This window comes from Micropterus dolomieu, linkage group LG10 (genome assembly GCF_021292245.1).
Source record: "Micropterus dolomieu isolate WLL.071019.BEF.003 ecotype Adirondacks linkage group LG10, ASM2129224v1, whole genome shotgun sequence".
Taxonomy (NCBI): domain Eukaryota; kingdom Metazoa; phylum Chordata; class Actinopteri; order Centrarchiformes; family Centrarchidae; genus Micropterus; species Micropterus dolomieu.
Window position 1 is genome coordinate 17,932,154 of NC_060159.1, and position 21,371 is coordinate 17,953,524.

Here is a 21,371-nt window from a genome sequence, read left to right on the forward strand (position 1 = left end):
CAGGTAGGATTATGCATTTATGACCAAATTTTCACAATTCAAAACAATAATTTAGATTATTAGATAGTTTTGATATCCTGGAGAAATATGTCTCTTATATGTGTCCTTTCTGTAGTGCTTTAAAGATGAACTTGTGGATACTCCTGACTTTCACTGCAGTAGCTGAATGCGGATACCAAAAAAGAGGCGCCCACTCGTGCCCAGATCTGTGCTCCTGTTCCTTTCCACCTTCAGGTGCAGAGGTGGTGTGCAGCCAAAGGTCCCTCACACATTTCCCTGTAAATGGTTTACCCTCCAACACCACTCGACTATCCATCCAATCCACCAACCTCAGCTGTATTACAGCCAGTCATTTGAGTGCTGTGCCCCTTTTAAACAACCTCCAGCTGTATCACAACAACCTGACAAGTCTTCCTTCAGATCTACTGAAGGATGTTCCTCACTTGAACACCTTTGATCTGACGGGTAATCAGCTGGTTCATCTTCCTCCAAATGTCTTCAGCCACCCCTCACTTCATAGTCTTGTGCTGAAGAATAATCTTATTGAAAAGGCTTATGCTGAGTGGTTTCCTGACAACAGTACCCTGACCTGGCTGGACTTGTCTGGAAACCTTTTAACAGGTGTGTCCGCTGCTCTGCTTAAGAAGCTACCCAATCTGGAGAATCTAGACTTGAGTGACAACAATCTGCAGGACCTAGAACCTGACGCCCTGAAGAACCTGCACCACCTGGAGTCACTGAATCTTGCGGGGAACAAGTTAAGCTCCCTAAAACCTACAATTTTCAGCCACAACCTGAAACTATCCCAACTGTTTTTTCAGGAGAATCAGCTTCAAGAGCTACCAGCGACCCTCCTACAGGGTCTCCCAAATCTTGAACTTCTACTGCTCAATCAGAATCAGCTGCAGCAGTTCCCGTCAGGGCTGCTGGATGGGAGGAAATCCTCTTTCCGCATAATCTTAACAGGAAACCCTTGGGTGTGCGATGAGAAGATGGAGTACCTGTGGAAGTGGCTCTCTGTCCATCCTCAAAATGCCGGCTTTTTGGAGGAAGTGACTTGTGCAGGGCCTGAAGCTCTTAAGCATCGAAAAGTGGCTTCTTTAACTGAAAGTGAGCTTGGACTTCACGAGATTCAAAAAGAGTGATGAGGAGATAGATATTTTGCCAGTACCCTGTATATTCCGCAAAAAGTTTATGCCAAATTATAAATCATTCACATATATTCCTATGTATCAAAGGCTGAAATAAAACGTAATTCTTTTATCCAGCACTGCTTTTTTTGTTATCTCTCCTTGATCTCTCCATTTTTTGGATACTGTCCAGCCCACTGGGTGGCGTAAGATACACAATACATTTCAAAGCAATTAACTGAACAGAGAGCATAGCTTGTTTAAGACCCAATTTACTCAGTAGATCCTCAAAATTGTGTCATAGCAGACCCTGATACCAATTATTATGTTATTGTATTTATTGTTTTAACTATCTGTGAGGCACATAAAGTAAGTGAATATAATTCAAAATATGGACAAACTAGATTTTAAATCATACATTCTTAAATGAAGAGTCAAAAAAGCTGTCATTAAGAGAAGAAATGGTATTCAGTGGCGTCACAGAATTGCAACAAATTATTGAGCTCTTCCCTCCGTCCATGATGTGTTTTTTACGACATTTAAGGTGAACGCTTACTCCAGCATATCTGTCTCACTTGTTGGTTGCATCACAGACTGCAGCATTGTCTCAGTCGTGCCTTTTTGTTTTTAATGATGTTGAGCATGTGGGAGTGCGTGGGCAGTGCAATGGCTGAGACTTCCAGCTGACCCCTTCTGGATGTGTTTAAATCTCTCTCTCTCTCTCTCTCTCTCTCTCTCTCTCTCTCTCTCTTCAAGTCTCTCTCTTTCAAAGAGTATATATGTCTGTGTATATGCTCTGCATGCCCCCACACACCTGTCCTCAAGCCATGATCTCGGTGAGTGCACCCCAAATGTAATTTATTATTGTTATAAAATATAAAACATTGCCTCCTCAAGAGGCTGTTACTTATGAAAATTAAACCTTGTTTATAAATTTTCCCCAAGGAGCGCATGGTAAACTTTGATGTCGGCCTTTCGTGTTACTTCTCTAAATTGTATCCTGGAGGTTAAAGGTTGAGGACGTGGGTTTGCTGGTCCGAATCCTAATTCCCTCTTATAATAATTACCTCTGGAGGAAAACATCAGTTTTGAGGAAAGTGTTCAAAGGCACTCTCCTCCCCCTAACAGCTACTGCAGCTCTTTGGGCAAGACATTTAATCTCTATGTTCCTGTGAACCCCCCCAGGCTCTGATGTTTGCAAGTGTGTAATGGTGGGCGGGGCGTTCCCTGGATAAATGAGGATGAGGCTTCCCTGCCTTGATTGGTATGGAGGAAAGGAGCCTGCTTTCTGGCTCGATGCTGTACTGTTGGCTAATGATGACTGAGTGACGCTGAAATCTGAAAGGTCACGGGAAAGGTTTTCACGCACTTCAAATTACTGTGGCCTTTCTCACTCTGTGTTATAATAATGGAGACATGATCATCTTTGATAGGTGCTCATTAGCAATGGTGCACTAATAACTTAACATTAACACAAGAATGTCTCTCAGTGTATATTTTCAGGTAATAAACTCTATTATATTATATTTGTAGTTTTATGCTTTCTTTGAGGTGTTCATTTTTATTCTATACATTTTGTTTTTTTCAATTTAGTTCTGCACCAGTAAGAATTTTGAAAATCTTTTCTAATCGATTCATCAATGAACTGTAAAACTGTGTATTATTAACTCTCATTTCAATTCTAAATGCGCAGTGGTGGAAAGTATATTTATTCAAGGAAGTACAATATCCTCTACATTTCAGGGGTAAATGATTTTTTTAGTGCACTGTTTACTGAACAGCTACAGTAGTATGGTTACTTTGCAGACAAATATTTAAAAACCTTGAAGGAGCTTATAAAATAATATAATGCTTTGTTATAGAATGAACTAACCGACATACACAAGTTCTGCTTGCTTGTACCTGTAATAATCAGTATAATAGCACTCACTCAAACATGCCAGTTTGCATGATATTAAATATAAAGAAAATTTTGCTGATAATACTTGAAACTAAAATATAAAGCAATAGTTTGACATTTTGGGAAATATTATTTGCTTTTTTTTTATTGCAAAGCGTTAAATGACAAGATAAATTTCACTCTCGTATCTGTCTGTTTATCTGTCAGCTTAGCTTAAAGACCAGAAACAGGGGGAAACAGCTACCCTGATTCTGTCCAAAGGAAACAAAATCTATCTACTAGCACCTCTAAAAGTCAGTAATTAATACCGTATGACTTGTCTATTTAATCCATACATAACCAATGTTTAAAATACAATCTGACAGACTATTTCTTGGTCTCTGTTGGTTGCTTAAAAACATATCCTGGCCAAGACATAATCAAGCACATAACCCCCCATAACCCGCGACCCTGTACGCAGGATGAGCGGTCAACGATGGATGGATGGATGGATGGATAACCCCCCATAAAACCGCTAATTAGCATTTTTAGACTTTCTTGTCGTACGACATTAATTAAACATGATATAATGTGTTAATTAGCATTAGTGAGCTTTAGAGGTGCTGGTAGGCAGATTTTGTTAGGTTGTTAGGCTAGCTGTTTCCCCCTATTTCCAGTCTGTATGCTATGCTAAGCTAAGCTAACCGACTGCTGGCTCTAGCTGTATAGCCTATTAACTGACAAACATGAGAGAGGTATAAATCTTCCCAACTAACTCTTGAATAAACGTATTTCCCAAAGTATTAAACTATTGTGTTAAATCAAAGACTTATTATATTGTTTTTATATTGTAGTTTTAATATTAAGGATCAGAATATGTCTTCCACCACTGAAAATGTGATTTTACTCTGCGGTCTCATTGTGTTTGAAGTGTTACTACAGGACGGTCGATCCAAGACTGTGGGCTGAAGTAAAATTAATCGCACCTCTAACAAGACACACATCCATCAATAAACACGTCTGTTCACTGCAGTTGTGCAGCTTTATTCTTCAGCCTTGATATTTTGCAGGTCACACTCACCTTCATACCTTATGTGTATTTGAGCTCATGCTGAAATAAGAACAAAGGTTGACTCATTAAAAGTTTGCCTAAAGGTGGGTGAGAGGAGTCACACTGTGGCTGCCTTCAGGAGCTTGAGGCCATTACCATGCAAGCACTTAACAACAGTAAAACACTCCCACTGAGCCCTTTATCAATCTTCCCACGCTTTTTACTCAGGATTGACAGTATTATGTTTATGCCTCAAATCTGTGCATATTCAGGACCAGCATGCATTGCATTTTACAGCCCTCATCTAGCATGTTTAATCAATGTTACAATAAGCGGAAAGTGGCGAATAGGGAAAGAAATAGCATGATCCCATGCATTGACCTGCATTGTTGATTTTATCTCATTTACCTGCTCACAAATCATTGCTCTACTTTAAAACACGGGGAAAGGAATGTTTTGTTGCATGTTTTGTTACCTTTGAGCATTATGTCATTATTGGCAAATAGAATTGAGCTTGCTTGCTACTGTATGATTGGTTGTTGTAAATGGCCTCTGTTGCTCTGCAGGGAAATGGGCTATTAGGAGGCTCATCCTGTTTAACACCCTGCCACAAGCAGAAGCTTTTTTATTGCAGGAATAAAGGTTTTGATAGAGGCTACTTCAATATCGCCACATACAGACAGGAACCACACAGAGAACACGTTCGCATTTGATATAACCACTATTTATCCATTAAAAAATCCATTCACAGATGAAAATGCAGACAGAAATTAGATAAGTTGTTAACCATATTTTATTTATTTTATATGTTACACTGTTCTAACATACATTCAATTATGTGTTAAATTGTGTCTGAGTAGCTTGAAAGGACTACGTAGTTTCATTTCGTTTCACAACCTTCTGCTGTACAATGATAAATAAACTACCTTGATAATCAAGATCAAGATAACTTTTCAGTGCACAGAAATTGCTTTGCATCTGCCTCACAAAGGTAACTGAAAAACACTTTAGGAACCGAAAAAGGCAAGGAATAAACCACGTCTCTGTGAAGGCCAGAGCGCAGCAGTCATTAAATCTCAAATATCAAGATGACAACAACACAAATGTAATGGTAACAAGATTAATGGAGGACACCAAGCAGCAGTGATGACGCATGTTAAGAGAGATGATGCATTGGTTTATGGAGCTTGCTCTATTTTCTCAGCCAGATAGAGCTTGTTTTTTGGTTTAAGGCAAGGAGAAAAAAAAAAAATACCTGATAAGATGGTGATGAGAGATTGGAAACTCCTGAGTAACCATTAGCAAAGAGAACAGACAAATCTCAAGTTTTTGCTTAAAGGGCTGGTTCATGATTATTACTAAACACACATTTTCTCACCTACTGTAATTTTATTTGTGGTGGCCACATCATTGGAAAGTTATATTTAGAAAGCAATTCAAAAATAAAGGCTTGTGCAGTGTTGCAAAGTAACTATATATATATATATATATATATATATTCACAATTTTGAAGTATTTACTACTCTACTTGAGTATTTCCACTTTCTCCTACTTTAGGCTTTTTCTACACTGTGGTATTGCTACTACCTAAGCAAAGCATTTCAACAATTCTTCCACCACCTGTGATGAGGTATGCTTTAAACAATGTAGGCTAATTGTACATCATGATCTCCGCCCACATCTGATGGAAAATGTGTTATCGTAGAGATAGACGGGAACAGTGCTAATTTTTTGACAGAATGTTCTGAAAATGTCCTGTCAAGCACTTTGAATTACCTTGTTGTTGAAATGTGCTATACAAATAAACTTGCCTTGCCTTGAAAAGCATGTGGCATGAGGTGCCACTAGTTTGACCTGAAGACCCAAAAGTAACAGTAAAGAAAGGGCTTTGAGAGAGAAGTTCAATTCCTGCTCACTTTCTTACTGCCACACACCTAGTTAATCATTGCATGAAGTAGGCGCTCTTGATGGGTTGTAAATTATGGAAAGTTATACAAATTGTTGGATGCACCCACCTCAATTCAATGTCAGAGATGTGTGTGGGGTTTGTTTGAAGCAAACAGATCCTTTTAAGTCCCTTTTAACCAGATGGTATTTGCTCAACTCGCCTAGGCTCTACGCGGTTCATTGGTTTTCCATTATTATGGGGATACTACATCTTCAATGGAAAACGGAGGACGGGTGCCCGAGAGTCCAGTAGAGGCGAGTCAAGGCAGGTTGACCTGGTAATGGGTAAGCACCATTAGTGTCCCTGTTAATCTGGATAATCTACAGAACACACCGTCAAATAACTGTAACTAGCCTACTTCCTTCTGAAATGGTTGAGAGTGTATTATTTAAGATAATCACACTGGTTTCGGGAAGATAGATTGCTGCCATTTTTCAATGCAAATAAAATCCTTTTGCTTCCATTGTAACTAGCTGTATAACTAGATACCATTAGCATGAAGATATTTGTTTTGTGGCAATTGTAGGATTTCTAAAAATGCTTAAATGTAGTGTAATGGTAAAACAAGTATAAAAGAGTCAATGTCAGTCAACTAAGTTAACATTAGCTACAGGTCATACCAGTTCAAATTACAGTGTAGGAGCAAAACATCTGAGTGTACTAACTTGAACAAGCTGTGTTTTATCACTTATGAATTGAACTCTTCATTTGTAAGAGAAAGACTGCTATTTCTTCTTTCAAAGTCACATAATCTGATTTTAGCACATCTGTGTTTTTTCATCAACCCGCAGGAAACAAAACAGCTTTGACCTCCCACTGACATGCTCATAGCCTCCTTAAAGAACATACTGACGGATCTTTTACTCCTCCCCCAACTTCCACCAATCTCATTTGACTGTAGACATCAACTCTTTTTAATTATCATGTAAATATTCCACTGCAGCGATGCGCTGTGTATAATCCCTGCAGCTTTGAACTCAGGCTGCTGTAAGAGGAAAAATCTTTCTAGTAGATATTCACCACAGTTCCTTTTGCATCTTACTCAGTAATTTTTCATTCCAGGGATGGCATAGTGATCTCCACATTTCCATCCATCTGTAGTCACCCACAGTGACAGGGGACAAACGGGAGTTTAATTACCTCCGACCACAAAAGACAAGGACACAGCATTTTATCACTGTTTGACATCTCAGTCTCCTCAATGACTCCTCACATGCTTTGCCATAAGTTTTTTTTTTTATGTCGGCAACTGACATCCTTTCACAGTGAGCTCATACAGATTATCATTTGGCTCCATTCATCCAGAGGCTCTTTATGCAGTGTCTATAACAGACCCTTCACCTGTTGTTGGGGTTGGTCGGCGTGGAGCCATGCAGAAGCGCCTGCAACCACTGAACTGTTCACAGCATGTAGAAAGAAGGTCATGGCTCCTGAGGGAGATCATGTGTCACTGATGAGTGCGGGGGGGGGGTCAGGCCAACTGTTTGTGAGGGCCAACTTAGATGAAGTAGCAAGAAAAACAATTGTCATGAGCTGAGGCATTCACGTTTCAACAACATATTTAGTCATTTATAGAAAGATCTCTTAGGGGAATGTCTGTGTAAGTTATGGAGCTGCACCAGAAGCCAATTAGCTTAGCTTAGCATGAAGACTGGGAAGCAGGGAGACAAGCTAGCTTGCCTAATTTCAGGTTTTTGTGCAAAGCTAGGCTAAGCGCCCCATATCTAGGACCATACATACTTTTGTAAATGTGCTAATTACTTTTCTTGTGGAGTGTTACATGACAAGATAGATACCATGATGGTGTTTGGTTTTTGTTATGTTTGGACAGAACTCCCTCCCCTCCCTTTCCAGTTTTTGCGCAAAGCTCAGCTAAATGGCTACAGGCTGAAGCTTCATATTTAACTGACAGACATAAGGGTGATATTAATCTAATGTCCCAAAATGTCATTTAGCTATTTAACTAATTACTTTTAATGTATAGACTCATCTTCTAACTCTCAGCAAGTTGACAAGTATCTGCATACATCTCTCTTTTAATAAATAACTTATTAATTATAATGAATTAATCATACAAGAATTCTGCATTTGTCAGTGTTCCAAACGAGTATTTTCATTTCAAAATGCTTTATGATGTTTTTTGCAGTTAATTCCCAGCACAAATTATCACAACTCTTATGTGTTTCTGTTTTGGAAGCAAAAGCCTACATATAAAGTTCATGACTCAAAAGTGAGTTTTAATGTTTTGGCAACAATCAATCTTCTGGGTGTGGTTGTTCCGTTTTTTTATAAGATGGATGTTGCATTTTTAAAGAAAACATCACTGCCACATCAGCCAGGGGCAGAGATGGGCAAAAATGCAAAGCTGCCACAATTCGATATATGGAATAAGCATGTTTGAGTAATTCTGTAACCGAGATCAATTTTACATCCAGTTGAAGGTAGAAGTCAGATGACACACTCGCTAAATTTTGTTTTTAAAACCTGCAGCCCTAAATAAGCCACTGCGTGACAAGAATGTTCCATTCCATAAAACATCATTGTCTCTGGATGAAATTATCACCAGTGGCAAGTGCATCGATGAGCAGGTCAGATCGATCACTGTGGCTTTGGTCTCTGAAGGCCAATTACCTTAATTAGATGTCCATATATTCTTCAGCAGAAGTGACACAGGGCCACTAGAACATGGCTGATACAGTGAAATTTGCCCTTTGTAAGCCATTTTTGAAGTAGGGACCATTAGCGGAGGACATGAGGAATGACTAAGAGGAATGAAAGTTGTACCGGAGGGTAAACAGACCTAATCATGGTTCTTTATTATGCAGGCAGTCGTACACAGGAGAGCTGTTTATTTCTGTTATGTGTTGCTGTTTATAACCTTCTAATTAAATTAATTTGCTAAGAAAGACATGCAACAGATGGATTGATTTTTAAATAAACTGAGTGGCTTTAAAGATTCAGTGTGTAAGTTCTAGTGACATCTAATGGTGAGGGTTGCGAATTGCACCCCTCTCCCCTACCCAAGTGAGCAGTATAGCTACGATGTCATCTATGAGATAAAAGAGACTGCCATTCAAGAAATTAGGTTTCTTTAGATAGATGTGTTAAGAAATTATATAAATTATGTAAAACATAATGTTTTTTTGAATATTATTGTTACTTTTTTCATTAATAAAAAACAGCCACATGAAGAAATGAAGTGCTACATGATGTCTCATACTCCTGTAATACATTATTTTACATCTTGGGAGGGTTGGCTCATCTGGACTAACATACCAAAGTAAATGAAGACATTTTCAAACCCTATCACATCTAGTGCATCAAGTATGACCACTGACAGATACCAGGACAATGTAAGCCTCACTGTTTCTGCACCACAGCCCATTATAAACCACATAATACATTAAGTTTACAAAGGCATTGGCTGGTGAGAATCAAGGCTCCTCTTGCTTTGCTTAATTAGATAAGCAATATGCAAATATTACCAAAATGTCTTTTGAATTTTTTTAAATACAACAGAAACACAAAGTAGTACTGACAGCCATAATTTCAGCTTGTGGAAAAATGGTGCAACATTTTTAATGGGCATTTAGCATGTGAAAGTAAAAATTACACATTTGTGTGCACAGTGGGAAGCAATATCCAATAAAGTTTTTTAATGCAAATTCGGAAAGTATTTATTATTGGTCACTTGATAGGCACACCGTCTTGTTATATATCACTATTAGCAGTAAAAAGAAATACATGTTTTCCACCAGGGCAGTAAAATGTGAAGTTTAGCTGCTGATCCTGCTGTTACCGTTTCATTACCAATAATATTCATCAGCTGTTTGTCTCAGGAACGGCACATTTCTGTCCACGTAACAAAGCCATAACAGAGGCTGGAGAAGAACTACATGAAGTTACAATCCAACTACATATTTTTTCAAAGTTTAGCTGGCTGATCTGAGATTCGATGGTGGAAGCTGCCGTTTTATTGCCAATTAGCGATCAGCTGATTCTCACAAATGTAACAGACAAAGTCAAAAACAGAGCGCTGGAGAGAGAGAGAGTAACTACATGAAATTATTGATCCAACTAACATAACACCACAAGCCAAAGCACAGCACTGGAGAATAAACCAATCCAACTAAAAATAAATGTTTTTCTACCAGTCTGTAAAAGTTTAGCTGGCTGATGCTTCCATGCTCTAAGCTAATGTTACGGTTTTATTGCCAATTAACGTTACTGATCAGCTGATTGTCTCGCTAACATAACCATAACCAGCAAAGCCAAACCACAGGCTGGAGAATAAGTAACGTTTGGCTACATAAAATTAATCCATATTTCACACCACTGACAGGGGAAACACGGCTCTCTGTGATTATGGCCAGCTAACAGCTAAAGCTCTCAACCAACAGTTTTCATTTGCATCGCTAAAGTCTGACAAACAAAGTTAATTACCTGTCCAGCAGAAAACAGACAACTTCAGCACCGCTTTGAAAACATCTGTCCCACATTAACGTTATAGCCTTCCATCTGTGAAAATCCACAAAATCCGTGATTTCTGCCGAGAGCCATCTGTCCCAACTCCATCTGGCTGTCGGGACAGGTGGTAAATAACACAGATGCTCCTTCAGTTGTCCAAATGTCACTTCTCTTCTTACTTCTAATAAACCAGAAGACTACTGGGAGACTGTATATTACTATTATTATTAGTCCCTCTTCTTCTTTTTTGTACATATTCAATGTAGTGACGGGCGTCTACATTACCGGAATTACACAAGCAGAAGAAGAACGCCGTGATCACAAAACGCGCTCTGCAGCGCTGTTTGTTTGTTGACGGCTACGGTAGAAACATGATGACAAAATACAGCGACCTCCACAGCAGGGGGTGCCCGCGGTTATGTAGCTCAATGGCTCATGGTGCGTTCCAGTTGACATGGGAAGTCGGAATTTCCGAGTTCAAAGGTCAAAATTTCAAAGGGAACGCCCCCTTAAGTCGGAATCCCTGCACTACCCTGACTTCGTGATCCAAGATGGCTGTCGGGGTATCAACAGTTAGTGAAAGCTGTAGTTTATACTGTTTATTAGCACTTCTGTGTACTTGTGACTCATATAAATGTTCGCACACAAAGTGCTGTCCAGCTGCTGTCTGTGGACGTGTTGCTACAGTGTTAAGTGTGAGTAAATACCGCACAATGCGTTTTTTTAATCAACCGGCGTATCAATAGCTAACCTGGCTAGTTGTAAACAAACAGCTGGCCTAGCGAGGTTTTCCAACTTGTTAACTGGAACGCTGTCAACTTGGGTGTGACGTCATTCCCAGCTCCGACCTACAACTTCCGAGGTAAACGCAGCATCATTCTAAGGTAATAAAAACATAATGGTTCATTATGTAAGGTCTTTATATACCACTGAAAACATAGTTATGGATCTTATATTACATTTCTGTCAATAGAGCCTCAGAAATATTACACACTGGACCTTTAACAAGCTTTGCCTTTGAGTAAGTTATTTGAAGCTGTCAGTGGACACAGTTTTTTAAAGCCCAAATTCATCTGGAGACTCTGCTTGGCAGAAATGTGAAGGTTGGTTTTTCACACTGCCAAGACCTGATCAAAGCAGTCAGCATGACAGTGATGTGGGAAGTAGTGCAACTCAAAATACGGTGCCGCCACTAAATGACAATTTAGTGGACTTTAAAACTGTTTTATGCCGCTATGTAACATTGCAGTCCCATGCACAAAAAACATTTTGCAACAACGACATAATGCTTAATGGCACTCTTCCGCAAGCAAGCTGTAAGAAGAAGCAAAAGATATATAATGTACAATGTAAGTTGTTTGGAAGAAGCTAGCTCGGGTTTCTCAGTATGGATGTCATGGCAGAGGCTGGAAAGAGACAGAAGATGTCGGAGGAAGCAAGAAAAGAAAAAGAGAAAGTGACCAAGAGACCAGACAAGAATAAATCTCAGACTGGCTTTTACTTGTTGGAGTCAGCTAAAAGAGATGAAAGGATGCAAGACAAATTCTGAGCTGGCCTTCTTGCCGTTGGACTAGTAAGTAATAACTTATTACCTGGCTTGTCCTTTCTTGTGTTGTTGCACTTGCTTGATGTTTCCCTGTGTTAGCAAAGTAAAATCAGCCTGAGGTTTCACAGACAGAGGTTTAGCTGCTAGCCATAAATCTCGAGTTGACCTAAGTTTCAAGCAACATTGTGCTGCTACTGGTGTGGAGTGGTGCCAGTGTCAAGCCGGAGCAACATAACTGGGCTCAGCAGCCTCTATGGACACAATGTTAGATAATGGCAGAGGTGAAGAGGATGTTGACGGAGAAAGCTGGCATTCTTTCTGTTGGACTAGTAAGTAATATTGCTATGTCTTGTTTTGTCACACTTGCTTGATGTTTGGCTGTGTTAGCGAAGCTGTCAACTTGCTAGTTCTCGGTTATAAGTAATGTCATCATAACAAATGCATGTGTACAGCTGTTCTTATTTACAGGTGAATTACACTCTGAAACCGCAAAAAAAATAAATCTTACATAATGTTGCTTTAACACTGCATTCACTCCGTCATTATTTTAGCCAAGGTTATACCACAATGAGCACATTATGTTGAGGTAACAATAGCCACACTGACTGTTTATGTTTGTGTTTACAGGACCAGCCTTCAATCAGCAATAATATAATTTACACACAAAACAATTTCAATAAAAACATTTAACCCATCAAGTTTGTGCCTTTATTTCTTTTACCAGTACTGTGTACAAATTGCGCTACAAAATACTAGTAATGAAGAGGACCTTTATTCAGTGTTGTATATAACACATGATAACTTAATACTTTTTAAAGCACTGTAGAATACTACATAATACTACTAGAATTGTACATAAATTACAATAAACTAATATTTAGAAATGTTATATAATATTAGAGTTCATGAACATTTTGTTGCTCTCCTTGGTAAATATAATGAAAGACTAAAAAAAGAAAGTATCTAATGTCCGCTAACTTTCCCCTGAGCTTTTATACACAGATACCTGTCTTGTTCTTAGTTTAGTTGAGGACAGTAAACATACTGAGTAGGAGCCACCACAGATGTTCCTGCTGAGTTAAGGCCACATCACCTCCTCAGGCTCAGCATTAAACTACGATGGCCCCCGAATCACCCGGTCCCTATTTGACATAAAAGGCTCTGTAAAACCTACCCACCTTAATAACAACCTGACAAAATGAGGCTATAACTTGCCTACCAAATCTCAAGATGCTGAGCTGACGATGAGACTAGAGGCAGGGTTGAACTGAACACAATCTTTTGCTTTTATATTCTTCTCAGGTGAATGGTTTTCTGGAAACTGATAGATTTAAAGGTTAGTTAAGTCTATTGAGGGCATATTTTGGAAACATCTATAACAGTAAGTTTGCACTCAGTTCTAAGCATGAATCTTTATTATTGTGTTTCATTAAATGAAAAGATTAAAGGTAATAAAACTACTGTAATCCTCTAGGATATTCATTGCTGACACAGTATATATTAAATGGTGGGCACACACTCACACACACAAAGCATCAGATTGCCTATAACTATCAGTTTATGCTTGAAGACAGCAGCAGGAGAATTCCTTTTTACCAACCTTCATTCAACTCTCTGCAGGAACAAAAGCTTTTCATCAGACCACGTATCTATTACTCCCTCTGATGGAAAAGGAAACTGGCTTACCACTAAGAACTCTTTTCCAGGCAAATCTATTTTCTCATATTGCATTTGCGGGTTGAGCAAACACCAGAAGGCTGCACTCTATCTTCATTGGTCAGAATTTAGCTTGCAGAGGATTGACTGTTGTGATTTCAGCATTTAACACTTTATACTGACATCTTGAAAGGTTTTGGCATAGTGTGCTGCAAGGCCATTTAGTAATGCATTTGAAACAATACATTGATTGGACACAAGCTGTGATTTTTTTTAATGAAAGTGTATTATATTCTGCTGTTTCCTTGCATTTTCCAATGTGGGCCAATGTGATGATTTTGCAAACGAATGTTCTGCGAGATGGAACAAGTGATAAGGTTATAAGGAAAGATTGGAAAGGTTGAGTGTGTTAGGTGCATCCTCCTTTCTACAATTTTTTTAGAAGGTCATATTTAATCTATGTAATTATCGTCATGCAATTTTAGCCTGCGCTCTGCCTGAATAAGAGTGCCCCAAGATGCAACTAGGCAGCATTTTAAACACCCAGTTGAAAAAATGAAACTCATTCCCATACAATAATGCTCCTGGAGCATGGTTTTCCGTCCTCTTCAGAATCTGACATCAGGGAGATTACCTTTTCCCTCTCCTGCCGCTGAAAATCTCTTTCAAACAGAGATAGTGCTCAGAGCAGTGGGCTGTTAAGCCACAGCATTATGCACTCACATTCTTATTCAAATTAATGTGCTTGACCATCTTCTGCAGGATATGAATCCATTAAAATATCCCATTTGTACCATTTGAGGGTAGACATTATGTGTTTTCAGAGTGGTCTTGAGAGCAATATGTTATCCATGATGTGTTTGAATGGCTGTTTTTTTCATTTTGGCTTTCTTTACTTTTTTTTCGCTTCTTTGTAACATGCTTGTAGTCTGATGCCTTTGGCCTTTCCAATATATCTGATGTCAATCTACAACTTAGCTTAATAGTAATACAACTACTATAGATTTTGTGGCTTAAACTCCTTCAACTGAATTAGAACGGTGAACGGACACCTCTCTTTTCCTATAATAACAACTTTTTAACAGTTGTAAAGAATACATAAAACAACAATAAAGAACCTCACGCCAAACACCAAAGCTTGAGTTTGTCTTGAACTTCCATTTGTCTGGACCATTTATATAAATGCACAGGGAAAACCCTTTTTTTAGACAGGAGGCGTAAGTAGAAGATGATTCCCTTTTCGTAATTGTCAGTGGATAGAGGAGCAGGGAGAGGCAAGCGGAGTCACTGTGTGTTGATGTTGTGATCAAAATGGTTGGTTGTAACTCAATACCATTATGTCAGTATGTCACCAGAAAACAGTCAGAGCTGGGAGTCAGCTGGATGGGACACGTTTCAGGAATTCCTTTGATTAGCTAAACACATGCAAACGCAGTAGTTGTACAGAAGTGTACAAAGTATCTGCTGGTTCAGGGAGAATGTCACACTGTGTTTATTTACAGTATCCTAAAAATGATCCACGACCAAGATTCAATTAAATATTAAAGTACACAGCAGTAGGCTATGATATTGAAATATGGCATGCTATGTAGACTTTGCCTGTATTGTTCTTCTCCACCCGCACTGCACGCTGTACAACTTGTCGTGGAATGAAATGTCAGTAAGATAATGTAAATCGTCAGCTGGGCAATTTGAAGAACATTCCTCAACACCCACACAGATTGTGATCTTTCAGTCTGTTTAGAGGATTATGAAAATCTGTGTTGCATGTACACATGCACGAGACAACTTTTTTTCAAAGTCATATAAGTCAAGTAAACAACTGGATTGTCGGCTTGTCCACCATATCTTTCGAAATGTTAGAAATAGGGTTTTCAAGCGAAGCTGGATCTATCTCCAGACATAACAACTATGAGCATCTATTAAAAAATTTATTCATTTAATAACAACCACCATTAACTAGCTGGAAATGCTCACAACAATTGTGACTAAATTTGTGGAGGGACAATGCTCAGGAATACCTCTTAACTTTAACACCTATGACCAAAATGTGGTTGTAAAATTTAGTGATAGCCAGCAGATCACAGCAGGTCCCTGTAAAGTGGATCACACATGGCTGTGGGTATATGGGTGAAGGAGTGTGTATGTGTGTGTGCAATTATTTGTGTGCACTTGCAAGTAGGCAGCGGAGAGGATGGGGAATGATTGTATACAGCAGTGTGTGTGCTTGTAAATCTAAATTGGAACATGAAGGTACATGTGTCTTTTCATGTGCATTGTTCCGTTACACAATGTACGTCTTTGACATTTCAGCTCCACCTGTCAGTGTGTACAAAGGCCTTTCTCCCAGGCTTTGACATGTGAGAATCTGCTGCTGGCCAGGAGAGATAGCAGAGTCCTGTGTAGGACGTGTGGGTGGACAGCCTGCAGAGTCCTGCCTGACCTCCTCCATGATCTTTCTTTCGAGCTACATAACTTGAAGACTGGAGCTCGGTGGAAAACATTACTTAAAGGCAAGGCAGCAGTAAGATGCATCACCTTTCTTCATTCCATCAACAAGTGACAGTTGATGTAGTAATCACAGCACTTCAAATTTTACATTATATACCTTTACTTCTAGGTACCCCATCAGGCCAAATAGTGAACACTTTAACATACCTGAGCCAACATAGTGTCTACATTTTCAAGTCCAACATAAAACACTGTGAAGATTACATTCCATTGTTGCATTATGTGACAAAATGTGTACTTGCCATTTTAATATTTTTAATATGGGAAACATTCTACAATTTGATTGGATCTTCATATTAATACCTGCATATTGAAACTTGACCACTATTGCAATTGAGTATAAAAACTGTGGTAGCAAGAAAGATGTCTCAACGGTTAACTAAAAATTTATACAGGTTTTAACAAAGAAAGATATAATTTTTTCCATTATTAATTTTAGCTAAGACTACTTTTCTCTATCGCTATTTAAACAATTTATAAATTGTAAGCTAAAAGTAATGAATAAACAAATAGATCCACCGTTGAAACAGCTATGTGTAATAGATAAACAAATACTTAGCTAAAACTAATGGATAAATGGTTGAAATGTCCATCTTCTGCTGCCTCAAGTGGTGGTAGTAGGATTGCAAACTTAAAATTTCACAAAATATGACTGTACACAGGAACACAATCCTGACATAAATTATCCCTCCATGGTTGCAACAAAATCAAACCACTGACATCTGAGACATGAGATTTAAACTGAATAGGCCTTTGCCTAATTTTAATTATAGCTCCCCTACTGTGCCAACTAATGTAGTTTCTAAGGACTATTTGTTCTATTTATTCTATTTTAAGACCTTTCAAACTGTGAACATGTAACCTTTGAATTCAGTGCCCATTAATTCAATTTAAGTGCCTGTTAAAACAGGGGACAAAACAAGAGCAGTAATACATTAAGACACGTGTTTAACACGTGGACACTGGCCTATAAATACACCTTCCATTTATATTGATAACCAGCAGGGTTGATAATGAATACCATTTTGATGAGTTCAAGAAAAAAAAGTCCTCATTATTTATATTTTATTTTCATTTCTACTAAGATTTTCAGGTTCAACAAGCCACTCTGAAACTGATTTTTGTTTAACCTCTAGCCTGTTGCTCCTTCCTCCTCGACCCATAACTCGGTGGTCAAGTTATTCCACTGAACCTCCGGGGAGGACCAGAGTGGTGACGGCTGCTGTAATATTTAAACCCATTATAGGAACATGACCTGCAGCCAAGGACGCTTCTAAGGTCCCGGTGTCACTTACATGATCCCATCTTGAGCTGCGCCCCCCTGACTTTTAACATTCCTACATAGTAGAGGGGTTTTATATCTGATATAGGCCTATTACCTCACAATCATTCAGTCTCATTTACAAAAATTACTCTGCTGCCTAGAAGATCACAGGCAGAAAAAGCCTTGTAATTATATGTTGCTTTTATATTATCTAGCTACCCTAGTTATCACCTTTCTCTAGTGTACATTTATGTGTCTGGGTTTTGAAATGTATCCTACTTAATTTTAAGTCTATTAAATTCCAATAGTTTTCATTCAGTTTTGGTATAGTGCCTGCACACCCTTCATTGTCCTCTCAACTACATTTCTCTTTTTTCCCCGGAGGAGCTGCTAGTCTTTATTATAAAAAAAAACATTCATTGTGATATATATTTCTGTACAAAGGAATAAGCTACAGTGCACTCTACAGTATGAGTGTGAGGATTGGGGATGGGGGTGTTATATAAGGAGCCTACATGGGGGAATCGGTGTACTGGCTGTTCAAACAGAGCCCCTATGGGGAGTCACTGCGCAAAGGCACAGCTCATCAAGTCAATACCTCACACATATGTCACTTTAATAGGCCAATTCCTCATTTGCATTGAAGGTCCTTGAAGAGCGTTACTGCTGTCCTAATATTTCTACCAGCCTATTTACAAGCACGTCTCCATCATGGCATCATTAACCCTCAGTTGTGTGGGTTATGTTTGAGTCAAAAGATGAATAATTGATTTGGTGCTTTGTGGTTTATCTTTTTCCGAATGATGCAGAGTCTTCAGTGTTCATGAGATGAAATATTCAGTGGTCTCAGCTGTGCTTTCAAAGCTTGTTTCCATGCTGGGGGTCTGCATCCCTGCCCCTCCCCTGGGATCCTTCAGTAAGGGCATGTATGTGTCGCTGTGACAGGAGCGCATGGCGCCTTCCCAGACCCCTGTACCGCAAACATGTTTATGGTCTCCCGGTGCAGCCTCCAGCCGGCCATCGCCAGAGCGCAGCGCCATCAGTTCAATCTCATGCTTGGCCGCAGTCTCCAGCACCTGTTGCTTATTGTAGAACAGGACAAAATTGTTGATGATGGGGTGTATAGGCAGCGCTATGGCGATCACCCCGCACAGAAAGCTGATGGCCGCGTTACAGCGACCTAAAGTGGTCTTGGGGTAGACGTCTCCATAGCCCACCGTGGTCATGGTGATCACCGCCCACCAGAACGACTGTGGGATGCTGGTGAACAAGGTTTCCGGGTGGTTCTGCTCCATGGTGTAGCCCAGTGCGGAGAAAAGAAAGACCCCTACGCCCATATACATGAGGAGCAGTCCGAGCTCTTTGAAGCTGCTCTTCAGAGCAGATGTGAGGGTCTGGAGTCCAGAGGAATGTCGTGCCAGCTTGAAAATGCGCGCAATGCGCATTATGCGTAAAGCCTGCACCGCCTGCTGCACGTTAGCCAGCTCCATCACTCCTGCGCCGAAGGAGGTCAGAATCAGCACCACGAAGAAGGGCATGATCGCCATAAAGTCGATGATATTCATGAAAGACAGGACGAATTTTATTTTATTCGGGGAGGAGATCAGACGCAGGAGGTATTCAATAGTGAACCAGCCGATGCACACTGTCTCGATGACCTCCAGAGTCGGGTGCTCCGAGAGGTTACCCTCCGAGTCCTCCACCTGCAGGTCGGGGATGGTCCCGACACACATCACCACAGATGAGACGAGGATGAAGATAAAAGAAACTATAGCGATTATGTGCGCAGGCAGCGAGGACTCCGGCTTTTCCATCAACCTCCAGAGGCACATCTGGAAGCGCTGCCAGCCTTCAGCAGACGGATCACCTTCTCGGTCCACCAGGATAGTTCTCACTTTCTCTGCGATCTCTGCAAGTTCATCCTCTACCTCCTTCAGGTGGCATTTACAACAGTCATCCAGAAAATCAGAGTCGATTTTCCAGAACTCCATCTCCTTCATGAAACAAATTGGACAGATACCTCGTTTCATGTGAATCTCTCCATAATAATAAAGCTCAATTATACACTTAAATGCTTCGGGGTCTCTGTCAAAATAAAACTCCCCTGTGTCAGGGTCGTAGTCGTCACATAGTAGAGATATTTCTTCAGAAGACTTAAGCGAACAGTCCACCAGTTCTGCCAGCCGAGTGTCCGGGTAGCGATTCAACACGTCCCCATACAACACCTGTTTCACCCCGCCGATGTTGACAACAATCTCCGTCTCTTCACTGGCCTCGGAGCCGTTGCAGTCTGCGTACCGCGTCCTCTGGATCCCCCACATTATGTTGACAACAAGTCAGCCACAAAACAGCCCAGCTGATCAAGAATTTTACACAACTGTGCTGTCAAAGTAAACGCAAGTTACCAGAAGCCCTGGCGCTGTGCGTAAAGACCTACCAAATCTTCTAGTTTTTACGTTTTAGTTGAAATAAATAAATAAAATGTTTGCTTAGAGGTGACTGCCTGCGCGAAGTCTTCTCCGTTCAATACAGCCGTGTCAGGCAGTGAACAGTGCGCCTGTGCTCTCTGAGAAAGTTGGCATTGAAGTGCGCGTAATGTCAAGTAAACCACAATCAAATCACAAGCCATCCGGTCATAACTTTCAAAATAAACCACTTGCTAAGCAACAATGTTTTTTATATCATTAAAATTATGCAGAAAAGAAAATCAGTAGATTTTCCATTGGTTTCTAGTGGTGGAAAAAGTATTCAGATCATTTACTTCTAGGCAAAAAAGTGAATAACTACTAAAAGTAGAATAAAATAGCAATGGCAATTTAATTAACTGGTCTATAATTAATCATTATATCATACCTATAGATCCTTTAATATTGAGCCTAATCAAATACTATAATCTCACAAGCAACTGACCATAATCTAGTCAGCCTGTGCTTTTATTTTTAAAGCCATGTCCGTGTTTTCCGGTGGTGCTCTGGCTCTTTGTGGTTGTCTTGACGCAGCGCAGTGCAGCCAGGCACAGCAGATCATAAATCTCAGCGGCATGTAATGAATTGTGAAGTAGCAAACGGGGAAATCAGGGACACGCACTCTGCTGGGGTTTGGTGGCAGCTCAAAGAGCAACAATCAGTTAAAGCTGATCGATTAACAGGCAGTACTACCAGCAACCTAAATCACCCCATTTTACAACAATAGCCTATAAAATATTTTTCCAGAGGCATTATCCATCATCCATTTTGAATGTATTATAGGCTATCACCCAATAACCCCGACAGAAAAAAGACTCAGGCTAAGTAATAATCACTTAATCGGAGAGATAATATAGGATCTATAAATATTAAGATATTATAATATTCATTATTATGGGGCTCTTTGGTGCTATCAAGTGATTGATGGGTGAGGATTATAAGTGTGACTGCAATAACTGGAATTAGTTGGGTTTTCTGAGGCTACTTTCAAATATAAACTAGCAGAATAAGATATATTACAATTTGCAGAGTGAGTTCCACTGAACAGTTCTGCAGTAGCCCACGCTGAATTTGTGATTGGCAGACAGACTGACAGCAACTCAACAGTACTTTGGCTTGTTGCATGTCTCCACCTAGTGACAACATCTTCACAGTACAGTAGCCTAAAGGCTTTTATTTTTCTGTTTTCAAACATCGCTGCAAACCACTGAGGATAGGAATCCATTAAAAAGTGATTTTAAAAAGTATGTAGGCCAACAGAACCATAAAGTCCAGTGTTTCTGTTATAGAAAAAACAACATCTGAAGTATAACCTGCAAGGCAGTGGAGTCAAGTCAAACTTTGGTTATGTGGTTATGTTTTACCTTTCCTTCAAGATTATTGGAAAGAAATCAAGTTAGGCTGTCACTGGTGTATTTAGATAGATAAGTCATTTTCGGATATAAGGAGGACTT

General features: G+C 39.7%; 2 protein-coding genes across 2 annotated transcripts; one reads left to right on the forward strand and one right to left on the reverse strand.

Moving 5' to 3' along the window:
- The first annotated feature begins 110 nt into the window (after positions 1-110).
- LOC123977741 (leucine-rich alpha-2-glycoprotein-like) lies at positions 111-1,270 on the forward strand. The gene has a single exon (XM_046060673.1). The coding sequence runs from the start codon at positions 126-128 to the stop codon at positions 1,143-1,145; it is 1,020 nt and encodes a 339-aa protein (XP_045916629.1). The 5' UTR covers positions 111-125; the 3' UTR covers positions 1,146-1,270.
- A 15,041-nt stretch (positions 1,271-16,311) lies between these two features.
- LOC123977774 (potassium voltage-gated channel subfamily F member 1-like) lies at positions 16,312-19,959 on the reverse strand. Its single transcript, XM_046060739.1, has one exon. The coding sequence runs from the start codon at positions 19,771-19,773 to the stop codon at positions 18,274-18,276; it is 1,500 nt and encodes a 499-aa protein (XP_045916695.1). The 5' UTR covers positions 19,774-19,959; the 3' UTR covers positions 16,312-18,273.
- Positions 19,960-21,371: the final 1,412 nt, after the last annotated feature.